The 18,601-nt window shown below is 39.2% G+C and overlaps 1 protein-coding gene across 3 annotated transcripts in view; it reads right to left on the bottom strand.

Moving 5' to 3' along the window:
* rtn3 (reticulon 3) overlaps positions 1-18,346 on the bottom strand; it is a 34,224-nt gene extending 15,878 nt beyond the window's left edge. The window contains exons 1-3 of one of the 3 annotated variants that reach the window (XM_041986518.1): positions 18,018-18,346; positions 9,785-9,832; positions 1,117-3,750 (exon numbers count right to left, since the gene is read on the bottom strand). In XM_041986518.1, coding sequence (XP_041842452.1) covers positions 1,117-3,750; positions 9,785-9,832; positions 18,018-18,108 — 2,773 coding nt within the window. In that variant the 5' untranslated portion in view covers positions 18,109-18,346. The remainder of the gene's footprint in view (positions 1-1,116; positions 3,751-9,784; positions 9,833-18,017) is intronic. The other 2 variants (XM_041986519.1, XM_041986520.1) reach the window with 2 other exon arrangements.
* Positions 18,347-18,601: the final 255 nt, after the last annotated feature.

The raw sequence follows: 18,601 nt of genomic DNA, 5'->3' as shown, positions 1-18,601 counted from the left end.
GATGTCCCATCAGACCAGCTCGATCCCCTTTTCATGTTTTAATATTAACAGAATGAATATTTCATTGCTGAAGCACCAGGCTGTATATAAATTATTTTAAGAAAACTACATTTTACAGATAATTTAACACACACACAAAAAAGACACTTTTTCTGATATTTCTGAGATAGTTGTTTTAAAAAAATGAAAGTAATTTACAAAGTAATTTCAATCAAAAAAGAAAAAAATCTTTTTTATATATATATTTTTAGTAATTAATTGGCTTTATCGGACTTTTTAAGTAGAAATGCAATGCAAGATCGTCAGTAAATGAAGGAGGTGGTGACGCTTCACTCTGACATGAATCCCCTCTGACGATCTGTTGAGTAGCTTTAAACATCTGAACACCTCCAAGAACAAAAAGCAGTCTATTGAAGCAGTGACGAAATAAAAAAAATATAAAAGCATAAACTACGACATCTGAAGCTTATTTTACGGTTCCATCGCTCATCCTTCAACAAGCCCTCACTGGGTCTGAGTCCGCGCTGTCAGGAAAAAAAAGTTCAGTTTTTCATAAAAATAAATCGTCACAAATGGAAAATTTGATTTATCGATTAATCGCCTCGAAGAATTGTCTCTAAGAGCCGGCTTGTTCCCAAAGACCCAAAATATCAGTTACTGAGGCAGAATTACTTTGCAAGTAAATCAGCAAATGTAGACGAATGTAGGAGTCTTCTTGCTCGACTGGTCAAGGTGTCTTCACAGTCTTTGTTATATACTGTCACCATTTACCCCCCCCAAAAAAAACTGATATGATCTGTGATCCGTATCACCCAGCCCTATGTGGAAGTAGAATACAACTTTACAAGCCTCCAGAACTGTCTCATGACCAGGTTTTTCCTCTCTAGCTGGGCATTTCCTCAAGTTTTTCCTTTCTTTGTTTCTCTCCCAGAGGCATTAACAATATACCAGGAGCCAATAAAACTCAAAACTCAGGAGAAGAAAAACACAATGCTGAACATTGAAAGAGAGTTTTAGGAAGAAGCAAATGGTAAGAAGTGGAGTAAAAACAAAAGAACCTGTTGAAGAGAGTGCATGAGGTTAGCAGGCCTACCGCCCAAGGGGAGGAGATGTTACCTGATAAGTGAGTTAGTATTGCTGTCAAGACATGCTCAGCAAGATGGTAGGCTTCAGCCACCCATTCATCAATGGCTTCCACCTCTTTGGAGTATGTGGCGTCGAACACACGGTTGCTTTGGGAGCATGGAGGATGAGGAACTGACTGCATAGATGTAGCACTAGGATTAGCTTGATTCTGGTCTGAAGCTTTTGGCTGGAGGTTCATCAAGTCTTCCTCATCTTGACTGCTGCCCAGCTCTTTGAGAGCACTGATTGTAAGTTTTTCTTGTTCAAGATCCATCACCATGCTTGGAGAGGGTTGGGAGGAAGGTAAAATGGTTTTGCTGAGCTCATTGTTAGAGGGAACAACATGACATAAGTTTTCAGGTTCATTGTCCTGCTTTGATTTCAGGCACTCTCTCATAAAATCCACAAAACTATCTGTAGGTTCGGAAGACGAGCTGTCGACGCCGTCCGGGCTTTCTGCATCAACGTCCCGTTGGACTTCTGAACCTGGCTTTTGTGAGTCGAGGACATCATCCTTTTCAACGTTATTCCCATCGTCAGAGGTGGCTTTCTGGATGAAATCTTGCTCATTGATGCTGCTCAGCGTCTCCGTTTGGAAACAGGAATATGGGTTTGGGGGATAATCTTCAACAGACTGTTGACGAATCGTCTTGCTGAAGGCTTCATCGCAGTTCAGTGATATGACACCGTCTTCTGCAGCGTCATTCTGTCCAGGATCAGAAAGGAACCGTTCCTTAGCATTGTTTAGCCCTTTGCAGCTACTGTGATCCAAGGTGATATCGTAGTCATAATCAAATGATTGTCTGTCGTAAATCTCATCCTGCATGAAGCCGGTTATGGAAATTGGAGCGGTTTCTTTAAAGGCATCTTTTGCTGCTTTGTTGCTCTTGTCATCGACTTTGGATGGGTTGTAGGGAGCCGATTCCTTAGATGGGAGATCAGTCTCGCGAGGTTTAACCAGGATATCCTGTACTTCGTCAGACCACTCATCGTCATTGTCTGGGAAGTCCACTTCTTCGTTTCCGGTAAGTGCAGGGGAAGGTTGGTCACCAACTTGATTCACCTGTGGTTTGTCGGATTGTGGTTGTGAAAACTCATATGTAGTGTCCTTTGAGACTCCTGGATCAGGCAGGTCCTCAGATTTGAACTGAGATTGTTGATGCCCTGTTTCTGAAACAGTTTGGAAAATCTTGTGTTTGGGAGAGTATTCAGCATCAGAGTCCACTGGTGAGGACGGAGGTGAGTAGCCTTCCATGAATTCAGTTTCTAAGGGGCGTTTTTTGGGTGGATCAGTTTTAATGACTTCTGGCTCCAGCTCTCGAGCTGGGTCTTTTACAACCTCATAGTCTTCATCTTCCTCTGCTTCAGGCTCCATTTCCATCTCCTCATCGCTGTAATTTGGCTCATCGGTCTCAATGACGTTTATCGTTGGAACCTGCATCAGCTTCCTCTCAGACTTTGGTGGTGGGGTCTCCTTTTCAGAAGGAAGATCGGGGACAGTACTGGGATCATTTGAAACTGGTGGATCAAAAGATGGTGGAGGCACAGATACAGGAGCACCAACTCCATCTTCAATGACGGTATCGTCCGAATCTCCTGAGCTGTCTGCCTCACCTGCCTCTGGATCTCCAGCCCAAGAAGCTTTCTTCTCACGTGAAACACTTTGTTTAACATCAGAGGAAGCTGGAGAAGAAGGAGGAGATGGGCCAAAGCCTGCAGGAGGTGCAGGTGAAGAAGAAATCACTGAATCCAGGTTAAGTGGAGCCTGAACTCCCGACTTTTCCTGCTGATCCCACACATAGGCTGTAGGTAAAAAGCTGATGTCAAACTCCTCGGCTCCGGCTTGTTTTTGCTCATCAAAATCATCATCCTTCAGTTTTGGAGCGTCAACAGGAGAATCCATAAAAGCATCAGGAACACCGGCAAAAGCAGCAGGGGAATCGGGTACATCCATGTCAGCCTCCTTCAGTGGAACGTTGTTTCCACATTTATTTAAACCGACAGCATCAAAATCAGGGACCGGAGGTAAATGAGCCTTCATCCATTCTTCTGTTTCTTCAAACTCACTGACTTGTCTCACATCTCCAAGAACTTCAAAGGGTGACTCTGGAGACTCTTTACTGGAGGGACCTATCACTTTCTTACTGGTTGGTACGTTAGTCTCTGGGAGAGATTTAGGGGCTTCGGGAAGAGATTTGGTGACTTGGGGAAGAGATCTGGGGGCTTCGGGAAGAGATCGGGGGGCATCGGGAAGAGATCTGGGGACATCGGGAAGAGATCTGGGGACATCGGGAAGAGATCTAGGGACATCGGGAAGAGACTTGGGGACATCGGGAAGAGATCTGGGGATCTCTGGGATGGATCTCTCATGGTGGCGGTCTCTGAAGTGAATGTAACTTCCATCGCCTCTAAAATCCGGTTCCCTCTTTTTGGCAGCAAGAGCTTCTAGTGCTTTTATTCGCTCTGAAACAGGAGATGTCTTTATCGGAGAATCTGGTTGTTCGTCTACTTGCTCTGCTTCACTTCCATAATTATTAGGTGAGAACGACCCAGGCTGAGAAGGAAAGCGAAGTGATGTAGCTACGCCTTCGGAGGGCTTGTCAGAGCCCGCGACCACTCTCTTGTCTGTCTCGCCATGCATGGACAACAGCGAAGAGAACAGAAAGTAGGGAGATCATAAAAGTCACTCCAACTAAATTCCCATGCATTTCTATAATTCATCTAGACCTTTAAGTAGCAGCCCAAGCATTCATGCATTGCATCATGGAAATGTAAGGCACATTCGTATGGATGAGTTCTTAACTATTTGCATGCTGCTCTTAACTACTTTGGTATCAGCATCAAGCAGCACTCAGTATGCGAACTTAAGTTACCTAGATGATCACATGAAGCAGTGCAAGTGTATATGACGTTTTATATACTTGCAGGCTTGAAGGTATTTTCTCTTTGATAGTGTTTGCCTTTTTGTGAGTAGTATTATTTTTTTTCCAATGAAAACCATATATTTAACCTAAAATACTTAGCAGCAGAGTATTTCATTGCCAAAAATGCTCTGCTGCAGAGCATTTTAAGTTAACCCCTTACCCTTTCCCCCAAAACCAAGAAAACTGATCATCTAACCGCTTGTGGTATTCATAGATTCTAAAGCTCAGAGTCGTGAGTGACTTCATTACACGATGAGCTAATCAAATGGACCTGGAGTCACATAAGCTCCATTTCCACCAAAGAGTCCGGCTTGGGACATGACGGTTTGATGCAGTTTGGTCCGGTAAACTCTGATCTCTGTTGCGTTTCCACAGCCAATCATACCCTTACCTGGTAGGTAGAGCATAAGCCAGATAGCGAGAGATGCGGCAGCTACATAATAACGAGATGTCTGAAGAAGAACGCAACACAGAAACAAAGACAGGACTCCTTCATTTTGGAATTCCAACAAAAGGGTGCCACAAAAGTAGGAGCTTTAGGGTCAGATTGGCAAGATTTGGACACCAATGGAAGGATCCCAATAAAAGTAGGATGACTCAGATATTCTGGCAACTTTCCCAGTTTTTGCCTGTGGAAATGGTACAAAAATATGAACCTACTATCCTATTGGCGAAAACAGGGCTAAAGAACCGCAAATTGGACGGTCGATGGTTAAACCCGTTTCCACCAAACGGCCTGGCTTGTGCGGGGCAGAACACAGTTGTTTTTTGTTTGTCCACAGGCAAAAAGTGGGAAAGATGGCAGAATATCTAAGCTTCTTACTTTTTTGGGACCCTTCCATTGGTGTCCCAATCTTACCAATCTGACCCTAAAGCTTGACATACTGCAATCCACTGATTGGTCAAATGAAGCACTGCTTCCTGTGTAACATTTCCATGTTTAAATATATGTTAGATTTTTTGTTGTTTAAAGCTACATGACAACAACTCAAACTGCTGGATGTCCTTCATTCTCCCTCTTTTGTTTCTGTGTTGCATTCTTTGTTATAGTTTCAGGCAGGGGTTGCACTGCTATATTGTCAAGTTATTATTAGCGGTGGTACTTTAACGCATTAATTACGAATAATTAATTACAAAAAAATGAACGTGTTAAAAAAAATTAATGCATTTAATCGCAGTTTGAATTCCAAACAGCGCAGAACGTTTGTCAGTTCTGGTACAGTAACTGAACTGAGACATGTCAGAGCGCGCCTAAATCAGTGCTAAATTAACTACTTTCGCATTAGATTTAGCGAGTTTTCGATCCATCTAGTGACTATTTCAAAGAAACAACTAGTGACACATCTAAGACTTTTTCTAGCGTTACTGAAGACTTTTGGAAACTAACGTGAAAGGACCAACGTTTATCTTCTTGTATCGTAACGTAACTCTTAGCACTCGTAGCTGCAGTCAGAGCAGGAGACGTTACCCTCTGCTCCAGGACCAGACTAAAAATTAAACGTATAAAGCTGCTGCTGCTCGTCCCGTCCTGGCTTACTGTCAGATATTAATGCCTATTAATGAAGAGTGTGGAGGCAAACATTTAAAAAGTTAAAAGTATTCTAACATGTTCTAACCTGATGACTTTATGGACATTTAAAAATGTCCAAAATGCAAAATTTTTAATGTTGCTTTTTGGGGCAAATATTGTTTTGCAATTAAGCGAGATTAATTAATTACAAAGCCTCTAATTAGATTAGATTAACCTTTTTAATAGAGTCCTACCCTAGTTATTATGTAGGTGACGCATCTATTGCTATCCAGTTTATACCCTGCCTAACAGGTGATGGGTGTGGTAAAAGGTATATAATGCAACAGAGATCAGGTTTACTGAACTAAACCAGAACAAACTGTCCTGAGCTGAGCTGGACCTTGTGGTGGAAACGTGGCTTAAATGTCTTTAGAGAAGACAATAAACCTCTCCGATGTGTGAAGCACAGCGTTTATAATTTAAGTATTACAGAAGAGTGTTTGGGTGAATTTGTCTTATATATAAAGTAAATTTATCTATTTCCATCTATTTATAGTCCATTTAAACCAAGCTAGCTATCTACCATCTAACAATATGAAAAACAACCTGTATGAAGCAATTAAAATGTTCCGAATAGGATTTACCAGTAATTGCATTTTTAAAATGTAAATATTAGGGATCCATTGATTGATATTAGATTATATCACATGCTGATTTACCACCATCACCTCCATTCATATAAAATCGCAAAAACAAACAAACAAACAAAAAAAAAAAACAACCAAAAACTAAAATATCAATCTTCCTGATCTATCAGCCATTTCAACGAAAAACAATCAAATGCCATCAAATGAATAAAACAGTTTTAACTTTACTCAGAATCGGTCAGGCTAATATACATAGAGTATATATCTTGACAACACCACAAGAAATTTCCAAAATGATTTCCACAGACTGTGAAGTCATATTAGTGGAAACAATCATGACCGGTCGATCTCTTTCTAATAAAATCTATAGACGACAGGTGCTATCCTGTCTGTAGTCTTTAATAGTGTAATCAGCTCATGTCGACGTTGCAGCCACATTGTTGACTTTGTTGGTACAGACAATGTGATGATACAGACATTTCCTGTTAAATCTTACAAGATTTTAATTTGGGTGAAATTGGAAGATTTTCCAAATCAAAGAACATGTCAGGTTTGAGGATTTTAAAACAGATCAGAGCCTGAATACTAACGTTAATGTTATGTCAAATTTAATCTGTGCATGCTAACCCAGGTTTTGCCAACCATAAGTTTAGCATTCACCTGTAGGAAAAAAAAACTTAAGACAAAGTCAGTAAATCAGTTTGGTGGATTATTTATTGTTGTAACAATGCTTCTTAGTAATAAATCTTATACCGTAGGAAAGTCTGTTAATTTCCTTTGTGAATGGGGCCACATTTGTAAGGAAACTGTATTTGTGGGATGTGCAGCAAGGTTGAGTATGTGGGTTGTGCTCATGAAAATCCACCAAATCTTATCAGTTGATTTTGCTGTTGACTCGTTTAGAGCTTGATTTTATAAGGTTTTCATGAGCACAACCCACATATTCAACCCTGCTGCACATCCCATGAATACATTTTCCATTCAAATGTGGCTCCATTTAAAAGAGAAATGAACAGGCTTTCTAACAGTATCAGATTTATTACCAAGAAGCAATAAAAAATAAACAATCCACCAAACACTCATTTAATGACTTTTTCTCTCATAAATTGGGTCCAGAATCAAATGCTCTTTTTTTTCAAGTAAATGCTGCAGTGTTAGCTTTGCTGTTAGCATGACTCTAGTGTCATCTGCCAGTGTATAGACAGTCCTTTCTACTGGCGTGCAACTGACTGGTTCACTGTGTCTTCATAGGACCGCCACCTCCTCTGCACCACAATACAATGCCTTGTCCAAACTAGGCCACACAAATGCACTTTCCATCTCGCCAACAGCATTGTAGTCTTTTGGCTCTCTACTTGTAAACAAAATTCCAAAACAGCTAGTGCTACAACAATACATTCATAGATATGCTACATACAACTGCGGCTACTCTTTTCAAACTACTTCCAATGAAACAAGTCACAAGGGGTTTTATGAATAAGGTTTAGTTTAAGATTAATTAACAAATCATTAATCATGTCCCATTTGCCAAGTTGAGCTTCACATCGGATTTATATCCCCACTAACTTTGGTCTGAGAGAGAGGCTATGCCATGTCTGAAGTCTGGGAATAAATGCGTCAGACTTTTTCTACATGAAGCACCAGCTTTTAGTCCTCATCAATGAATCATGACAGTAAACAATCTCAGCTCTGAATTCATTATCTATTTAACTTCAAGATATCACAAATATTAATATTTAGTTTTAATTCAGAAGAAGACAATACTTCTTAGCTAAGTGCTGTCCTTTAGTAAAGTCAGTGATGACCACTGCTAGAAAGATCATAAAACTACGTATTTATAATTTCAGCTAAAATTAAAGTATAAGTAATAAAGTATGAAGTATCTCAGTAGTTTAATTAAAAAAAAATAAATTACCATTTTAATCTGAAACACTAACTTTGGTGAGATCAAAGTCAACAGGACTTCAAATTCTTAAAGGAAAGACATGACCTGCAGAACTTAATATGGTGGATATGTACAACTTTAAAGCTAATTTCAAACACCTCCTCTTCCTCCCCCAAGCCCCCCCACCAGCCCCCACCCCCCTCCCCCCGCCAGTGTAAACTACCTCCTCCAGTTAGTTTAATATAGTCGGCCTCATCCCAGTTCCTTCCCTTTGCCCTTTCTCTTTAGTTTGCATTTCAAGATGCCCCTAGGAAACTAGGGTTATCCAGGCAGTTTATTTCTAGTCTAGCTTTCATGAAACCCCTTTTAGCTACAGAACTCTAACATGGCTAAAACCACAGGTCAAAAAGAAGATGAAAAAGAAGAAGTAGTAGCAAAACTAGTCAAAGAAAACCTACTGTAATGCTTTAAAAGCAATGATTTGTGACATGCAGTCTACAGAGGCGTAAGCAAATAATGGGTTGGAGGGTGAGTGAGCAGCTACAGGCAATGGCAGGCCCAGGCCACTGGGTGGTGGATGATATCTCCAGTGCCACTCATCCTCTGAGACGCAGCTGATACAGGGTTGGGTATTCAGATAGTAGGGCAGCGGGAAGGTAGGATCATCCCTCGTGAGACACAAACCTGATCTACTTTTAGGTTTCTGTTCTCGCATGCACAATGTGAACTTGAACTTCTCTGCTTTCTTAAAATAAGGTGGCAATCTTGGGATTATCCTGAACCTACAGTGATGCCGACCTAAATAACGTATGGTAGCAGCAGCTGATAAAAACTGAAATTAATTGCGGTGCAAGCAGTTGTAGAGGCAAGGTTTTACAGATTAATTTCCTGTTGTCTGAAGACTGGTTCTGATCTGAGGTCCTCACTGCTGGTGTCGTATCACTGACACGTTCCTTTAACTGTATAGTAAACGTGCTGCTCAGGCTGTAGCTTTTCATAGATCCACCTCCTGCAGCTCTAAAAATAAACCAACAACTAAACCTGTCAATAGGTCAAGATGGCCATTTTGAGCATTGGTTTGGGACAGAGGTGTCAAACATACCAAAACCAGCCCACCAGAGGGTCTAACCTGACTTTGTTCAATATGAAAACATATGACAAATATTCTAATAAAAAGAACTGTAATTCCTAATTTGTCCACATAACGCATTTCCATTATTTCTAGGTTATTATTTTACTGGTGCAGCCCACTGGAGACCAGACTGAGCTGGAACCTGGACTAAGACGAGTTTGACACCCCTGGTTTGGAGGGTTTCGTCTCCAGTTACAGACTGAGGAGGAGGTGAAGAAAATCATTAATGTCACTGGAAAAAAGGAGTCAAATCTGGAAATAAATTGGACTTGGAGTAATAATACGGGAGTTAGAGGTGTTGGAAACATACAAGAGGACATTTCTAAGGAGGTGGGGCGGAGGTTGGGAAGCAGCTGTGACGAGGACAAGAGCTCATGGTGCTATTTTTTCGTTGCAGGTTTGTCGTATTTGTATTGGAAGTCTTGCGAGCAGGAGAGGGGCACCAGAAAGAGGGATGAAGAAGAGCAGTCCAGCAACAAGCCAGCGAAGATAGAAGAGTAAAATAAATTAAAAAAAAGAGGGATAGAGCAGGCGAGCAGCGTAAGAGAACCATACACTTGCCTTGAGGAGACTGAATGAGAGATACAGGCGAAGAGGAAAGAAAGGAATCTGAAAATATAACAAAAAAGGACAGAAGAGATGATCATCTTAGAAGAAAAGAACTTCTATCTCCTAAAACCCAACCAAATTAAAGACATTTAAATCAAGACAGAGCAGAAATGAGCTTATTCAACCTTAACAACTCTAAATCTACAACCACACAACATCAATGTTGACATACTGTAGATGTCCCATGCAGATGATCTCATCTTTAATAACACATGCACTTATGTTTACTAAGCAGGCACAACTAATTATTTAAAGAAACAGACATAATCTTATTTTGCTGCTATAAAACCACACAAAAATGCTTTCCAGAGGCCCCCCACCCCCAGACTTAAAAACCACTAACACTTCTTTAATACCTTACCAAGCACTGCAGGTTTAAGCTGCTTCTCAACTATCAGAAGTACCAGACGTGCTTGTACCCTCCCCCCACATTCATTAGGTTTTAGGCCGTTATATCATGGTTTGCCTTCAGTTCTGATTCAAAGAGATTTTTTGCTACAAAGCACAGGTTCATTTGTGAGAAATGCTGAGTGGAAGTAGACAGAAATAAAATAGAATGGTGAAACGTATGGACTCAATGTATAAAGTAATAAAGGTTCTGCAGCTGTAAATAAATGTTTGCAAATCATTTCAGAGTTTCTGTTTGTAAATCAAGTTTTTCATGCTGAAAAAAAAATCTGCCAGAATAATTCCAGTAAACGACTGTACAGAAAGATCTACATGTTGTAAACAAGATTTTTTTTGCAAGCATCCAGTCCACAGATACAAAGCACAAAACTGCGTGCGAGACTCTGAAGTTGCAGTTGCGAATTTTGTCCGTCTTTTTTACGTCTATCTGATTGGATGGTAACTAATCAAACTGTCCAATCAGAGAGCAGGCAGCTTCCAGTCTTTCCACACTGCTGCAGGTTCCTAAAGGGGAGCAGATACATTTTAGAGACGGGTGATGTCTTGGAGCAACATGTCTCCTGTGTGTGTTAAGTTACTACGCAAGGTTCCCTCCGTATGTGAGGGGTGTCTACTAGGGCTGCAACTAATGACTATTCTGATGGTCGATTAGTCACGACTATTAAAACAACTAGTCAACCAATCGGATTATGTATCTCATAATTATTAAATAGACCTTATTTAACTTTCAGCTTTGAAATCTTGCATGAGGTTGTCATGCAAGTCCAACGTGCCTCCTCTTTAAGTGTTCGAGCATTGCAGACGTACATCCGTGGTACACAAGGTCTGTTTTACAAATCTCACATGTATTTAATTTATTTTACAAGTTTAATGTGAAGTTATCCCAGACTTCTGACGTCGTCTGCCACCGTTTTGCTCCCTAGTCCGCCGTCATATTTTTCCCCTGGCGGACTTTATTGCGCATGTGCAACTCTCAGCAGAGATGGGATTAGAAGACGATGTCTCACTCTGTAGGTTTTTTTTTTTATTTGTTTTTGCCGACAATAGTCGACAGCGAAATTCGTTGTTGACTATTTTTATTGTCGACAACGTTGACTAATCATTGCAGCCCTAGTGTCGACATCGGCAGAGACGTCGGGAGGGAGCTCCTAAACCAGAGAGGGCCAACAGTTTATCACATTCACTCGGCAGCTCCACACTTGGACTCAGTCATATCGTTTTGTCTGATAATGTAACAAACTTCATCACATTCATTTAGTCTCAGAGGCTGTCACACCCAGTGTCATTTAATAAACCACTGTGGTCACACCATCACTCGTCTCTAAAATATCTACTCCCCTTTAAGAGCCTGCAGCAATGCGGAAGGACAAGAAGCTGCCCGCTCTCTGATTGGACAGTTTGATTAGTCACCATCTAATAAAAAAAAAATAGAAAGAAAAAAAAAAAAAAAAAAAGGGACAAATTTCGCACGCAGTTTTGTGCTTCGTAAAAGAACTTTTATTATCTTCCACGAATACAAATCTTGTTTACAACCATGTAAATCTTTCTGCACAGCTGCAAATTGGAATTATTCTGGCAGATTATTTTTTCTTTTTTGCAGGATGAAAAACTTGATTTACAAACACAAACTCTGAAATGCAAACATTTATTTAGCAGCTGCAGAATCTTTGACTTTACATTGAGCCCATAGAAAAGCTGCAGTTTGATGCTTCTGTTAAAATCTTTAACAGAAATGATTGCGTGAACAATGCACGAGACCCAAGCATCAAATGAAAGGTGCATGAAAACCTCATCTGTGTGGGATGATGAGGAGACAGCCTTCATCCTCAAAACTAAACAGATGTAGGGTTCATTTTCTACTGCACTGCATTTCCAGACATAGGGACGCTATGGGAGATACGCCAGAGGAAAGACACAGATTGATCAGCTTACAATAATCAAGCCACAGAGACATGACAGACTTGGAGCCGACGGGAAAAACGCTGGATTTTCGTGAGGAACTCTAAACAGCCTGAAGGTTGGATGCAGGCAGCGAGTTTTTAAAGCAGATTTAACACATTAACAGGTGTTGGCTGTCACACTGAGAGGGACCTTTCAGGCCATTTCCATATTGTGCCAGACTGGAAAATAAAATAAAAAATTAACAGAAACACTTCCTCATTAACCCGCAGAGGAGCTTCCTCTGTGATTTACATAAACTAGTCAGAGGCAGCTCAGTCCCACATCAGTGTGTGCTCACACACCAAACCAGTGAAGCAAAACCAGCATGACTGGTTAAAGTGGTGACTTAAGATGGGCAGTTTCACCTCGGTTAATACCTCCCGTGGATCAGGTGGCTCAACTTTAACCCCTGATGCTGCCCTGTGCGTTTCCACATGACAACATTAAACTAGGTTCAGTTCCACTTTTAATGTAATGTTAAACTTTCGCAACAAGCTAATGCTTAAAAAAAGACAGTTAAAGGCCATATCTGAGCCACCTGGAAGATTTTATAGGATTAGACTTTGATGGCTATAAGGAAGCAGTTTTACTAAACTTGACTGGACTTTGTAGATCCCAGACGCAACACCATCCAGCATCTTTGGAGACGTGGTGGGTAAACCATGAACCAGGCCCACATTAAAACTCTTGCACTTGCATGGAAATCTACCAGAACCCATCTAAAGAGGCTGTGGATGATCTGGGTCTGCTTTTCCCTGGCCGAACCTCAATCTGAACTTCCTGTATAAAAGGTTTGTGGCTATTTCTGTTAGTCAAAGAAGAAACGGCTGAAAGGTCAATCCCTCTTCTTCTTTTGGTCAGAAAGTCTGCACATGTGAGTGAAGAAATCTCTGCAATCATGGAAAAGGCCCAGATATGTGTCAGATGAGGTGTGGTGTACCAATCTGTTCAGCTCAACAGGAGTTTGCACTGGTTGGGCAGGTTCAAGTCAACAAACCTTTGTCGTCCAACATTCCTTCACTCAGATTCATTCTGTCAATATACTCAAACCACACACCACACCTTCACTTTTTAATGCGACTAAATCCTGTCGTTAACTACACATCACACAGAGTTAAAACAACTTCATATTTCTGCATATTTTTTTTAACAGAAATAAGAAAAAAAAAAATCAGAAAGCAGATTAGAAACAAACTATCATTTATGTGCCATGAAAAACAAACCTGAGTGATGTTTCATATCTGGTGTGAACCTCTGATGCAACAATAACTGAAATGCGCTCCCTTTCTCTTGTGTCGTTCCCCAAATGAGTTGCATTACAAAAGACAGATTTTTCACATCAAGTGTCTTATTTAGCTTATTTTCAGTTAATTCACAAACAAAATTTTTCTCAGATATCTGTTTTAAAAATGTGCTTTTTTGGTTTCTTGCTGCTGATCGCTGTCTTCCGACATGTGGCACATGTATCACGCTAACGCTGAAGCTACATGACAAGACAATGACTTCTTTATGGAGCTAGGATGGGGACGAGGGTTTTCTAACATGGATCTCCATATTTGTAACAAGTACGCGTACAAATCAAATCTACGAGTACAGATTAATTCTGAAAGTCTGAAAATACAAGGACAAAACATCTGTCACACGTCTTACACATAGGCTATTCAACTCAGCCCCATGGGGGCTGCAATCCAGCAGGTTTTCAATGTCTCCCTGCTCCAACACACCTGACTCAAATGAATGAGTTGTTGCACAGAACTTCATAGGCTGTTGGATCCATTTAATTTAAGTCAGGTGTGTTGGAGCAGACAGAGACACTGAAAACCTGCAGGATTGCGGCCCTCCCTTGTGGGACTGAGTCTTACTCGCCTGCTCAAGAACCGATCATAATTTACATGTATGCTTCCAACTTGTAAAATTCACTTATATTTTCTGGCTCGCAGGAATAATCTGTGCTTGGAGACTTGATTTGTTCCTGCATTTGTCACAAATTTAAAATATGGAGATAAAAGAAGGAAAACTGAATAAGTATGGAGCTAGAACAGGGACAAGAGTTTTCTGAGTTTTATGGTGACTGACAGTAACGATATATTATCCTATCATCTTGTGCAACTCACGATTATGTTCCATCACCGCATGAAAACTAAGTTAATGCATTTTTATCCCATAACTTTGCAACTTGTTTAAAACCAAGTATTATTTTTTAGCACTAGTGGCCTTGATTTAAAGCTTGACAGGAGAGGGAGGGTGTACATGCAGCAAACGGGCCAGGACTTGAACTCAGACCAGCTGTGTTGAGGAGCTTTAGTCTCTGTATACACATCCCTGAACACATCTCAGCTGCTCTCTGTTGACGAGTCTCTTCTGATGCATCTAAAAAAATTAATTCCTAATTGATTCCTTTAACCTAGAATGAAATTTTCCTCTGCGTTACATTAAGTAATGTCTGATTCTGTAGACCGCATGCGAGCAGTAAAGTGTGCAATCAGATAGCACATCTGTGTTAAATATGTCTTTGCATGGCACTAAACTGGCCTCAGACTACTCAGACTAACATCTCAGGGAAAGTGACGGTGAAGGGTGAATCTTCCACCATGCATGAATTCTTATGCTGGTTCCATCCTGTACTGTAAACCCCCGAGGGCCATCCGACTGCCTCTGGAACATCAGTGATATATGGAGGGGAAGGGTTAGTGGAGAGAGGGGCTGGGAGGATGAATTTAACATCATGATCATTCATTAAATTAAGATAATGAATGTAGATTGCAGGCCGAGCATCACAAACGTCTAGATACTGATGACTATCGTGACTGAATTTGTATTAATTCATCAAAATGAGAGAAATCCAACACAAAAATATCTGATTTCTCTTATTTTCCTCTGGGTTTCATACCTGCAGCAATTTGAGCATCAACTTTGTTAAAATATGAACCGGATACAAGAAAACAGGAGTGCAGAGGTGGACCACTGAGCAGGAACCACAGTGAACAAAGCAGGACTACAGCTGACTGTGTGAATCTGTTAAATGTAGAGTTCTTCTTAAAAATAAACTGTTTGATAGTGTTGCTGCATGCTAGGCTGTGATACAATCAATTCTGCTCCATATCTGATGCAATACAGTGTGAGAAATTAGGTCTTCATTTGAAGTGTGCCACTTCCTCTGTGACTACTATCACTCTTCATCAGAAGAAATGGGCTCAGCAACAGAGAGGCCAAGGCCTGGACCATCTGCTGGATATGACGGTCCATGAACTCAAAGATAGAGCCAAGTAAGACTACTATGAAAAACACCACTACAAGAAGAGCTAACGCTGACTAAAAATGGCTAAAAACACCACAAGAAGAGCTAACGCTGACTAAAAATGGCTGAAAACACCACTACAAGAAGAGCTAACGCTGACTAAAAATGGCTGAAAACACCACTACAAGAAGAGCTAATGCTGACTAAAAAGGCTAAAAACACCACAACAAGAAGAGCTAACGCTGACTAAAAATGGCTAAAAACACCACTACTATATGGGAACATTAAAAGTAATGTCAACAATAATAAACTAAAATGTTTGTGTTAAATTAGCTTGTTCATTCAGAAAACCCTAAATAATTTTAAGTGAAATTATCACATTAATTCAGCAAAATTAACAGTTTTTTTTGTGTAAAATTGTATCATTAATTTAAAAACAAAAACAGAATAGATTTAGGATAAATACTAGAAAGGAAATTATTTATTTAGGTGTGTTTTTTCTTTTTGGTAAAAGATCCTTGTAATTCAACAAATTAACAGATTTTTATGCAATTATCAGACAAATTCAGAAAATATCTACAGAATTTTTTTGGTAATATGATCTCAATTCAGAAAAAAAAAGAAAAAGCGTTTGTGTACAATTTTCAAATTAATTCAGATTAAAAACCAACTGAACATCTTTATTTAATAAAAAAATAACCAATTAATTCAAATTTATTTTTGTAAAATTATATGATTAATAAACATGATGTTTTTGTACCAAATTAATTGAGAACAACAGAATTTATACACGTTTCTTAATGTAATTTTACCTACTATTTCAGGAAATATTAGATTTTTTATATGATAACATTAATTCAGAATAAAACTAACCAATTATTCTGAATTATACCTTTATTGAAAAACAAGCTTGTGTACAATTTCCAATTTAATTAAGAATACAGACTAACTTTATTTTATTATTTGGTCAAATTATCCCATTATATTACAAAAAACAAAAGTTTATTTTTCTATCTGTTGTAAAATTATGTCTAATTAAAAAACACTTTGTAAAATTATTAAATTAATCTTAAAAAATGTAGTAATAATAATATTTAAAAACTAATAGAATTTATTTTGTATTAATTCAGCAAATATTTTAGGATCTTATTGTTATAGGATCTCGTTAGTCAAAAACTGTTTTGTCACTATTATAACTTTTATTTTATACAAACTTGTGCACAATTTCCAAATTAAAGACGAATTAAAATAACTGAATTTCATTATTTGGTAAAATCATCACACTAATTTAATTTACAAACAATAATACAATTTATTTTTGTATTTTTTGTGAAATCATTTTATTAAAAATATTTTTTTTGTAAAATGGCCTAATCAGTTTGGAATAAACAGTATTTTTATTTGTTTATTATAAATTAGCTCATAAATTAGGAAAACAATAAAACTGTTTAAAAGAGGTTATTTAAAAAAAAGATCAAATTCGTTCAGAACAACAAAAAAACATTTTAGTTTCTGTCAAATTAGCCCTTTAATTGAGGAAAAGAACACATTGCTTGAATAATTAATTGTTTTTGTACATTTATCTTTTTAATTCAGGAAAACAGCTAATTTCCCTCCTTTTGTATGTTCATTTCAACTGAAAGCCACAATCTTCAGATATGACTGAACCATGTTGTTTTAGTAAGAAATCTCAGCCAAACCATCAACATGCCCACAGTGATGGCGAACCTGCCACTCCCACGTATACAATAACACGCCAGTTAGATCCCTAGGAAACCGTGTTTCTTTATTTTAATCGGGATCATCTTGACTTATTAGCTACAGATAATGTTTATTTTTCTAAACATGTAAGAATGATAAGGAAACACGGGGTGGTTCTGAAGCTCTTTGGTCATATTTGTGAAGACATCCAGAAGAAACGGTGGCATTGCACCTTTAAAAGGGTCCTCCCTTCCTTGGCAGTTGCCCAGTAACAATGCATCTGCAGTGCAGAACATCGCAACGTTTAGCTCCCACAAAAACCATGTCATCGCGGGCATAATCACATAAAAAACAACATGTATGTGATCTCAGATAATCAAACAGCTTGCCTCGTTGACCATGACGCAGAAAAATAATATGAAGTCTGAGAAGCCACATGTCAGTGAGGCCAACATCGTGCTTTTCTAGAAATAATCTTTTGTTTAAACTTTGATCACGTTAGCGATCAGCAGCAAGATATGGCCGCAGTTCAATGTTTCGCAATGTAAAATATAAAACCTCGTCCTTCTCCACCACACGGGCTTCCTCTACCCATGAGCAAGGCGACCTAAAACTGACAGATTCGTGAAAAGTAGGAAAGCGATGACAGAGTAAAGGTGGGGAGGCCAAAGCTACCACAGGTGTTTCCTATGATAGCTCCAGCCTTTATATGGTTGGTGACTGCAGCTCTGACCTTCAGCTAAATTGCTGCGTTGTTAACTGGACGTTAATCAATAAAAAAAACATTAATACATGTCTGTGGATAACATTTAAATACATTATGTTAAAAGGGATTTCAATACGACACATTAATGCTAGAGTCTAGCTAGCTAATTTGAACTGCCAGCTAGGTCTTACCAGATAGCTTTGATTCTTTGGCAGCAGAATTTTGTCCATCGGCAAAACCTTGCGACGATGATATCTGGGCGGACTGAGTCATTGGCTCCATTTTAACTGTAGTTTCAAGACAACAGCTCAAAGGCGGTAAATCGTCTGTCGTCTCAGCTAAAAAAAAGAAAAAGAAAAAAGACTTTTACTGTCCTCTTAGTGAGAATGTGTCGTCTGACTTTCCTCAACTTTCCCCAAGAGCGGGTCTTGGATCCGCACCTTAACTCAACGTCAGTGCACTAAGAAAAGAGCAGAGATGGGGAAAAACAAGGCAGTCAGACCATGGAGGAGGGGTGAAAAAAACATGGCGGCCGTGACACATTCAAAGCCTTCACTTTGGCTCCTCCATCTCTGATACACTTTGGAAAAATAATATTTCTCTCAACTTTGAAATACATGAACATAATATTAAGACGTTTTAACCTCTATTGATTTTATCCCTCACTCTAGTTGAAATATCATGTAAAAAAAATCCGTAAATACAAAACAAAAATTCTCACATTGTCAAAAAAATGAAAAAATCCAACAGGAATAGAACGCAGCAAGAAGAATAT

This window comes from Melanotaenia boesemani, chromosome 5 (assembly GCF_017639745.1).
Source record: "Melanotaenia boesemani isolate fMelBoe1 chromosome 5, fMelBoe1.pri, whole genome shotgun sequence".
NCBI lineage: Eukaryota > Metazoa > Chordata > Actinopteri > Atheriniformes > Melanotaeniidae > Melanotaenia > Melanotaenia boesemani.
This window is presented reverse-complemented; position numbering and strand designations above follow the sequence as displayed.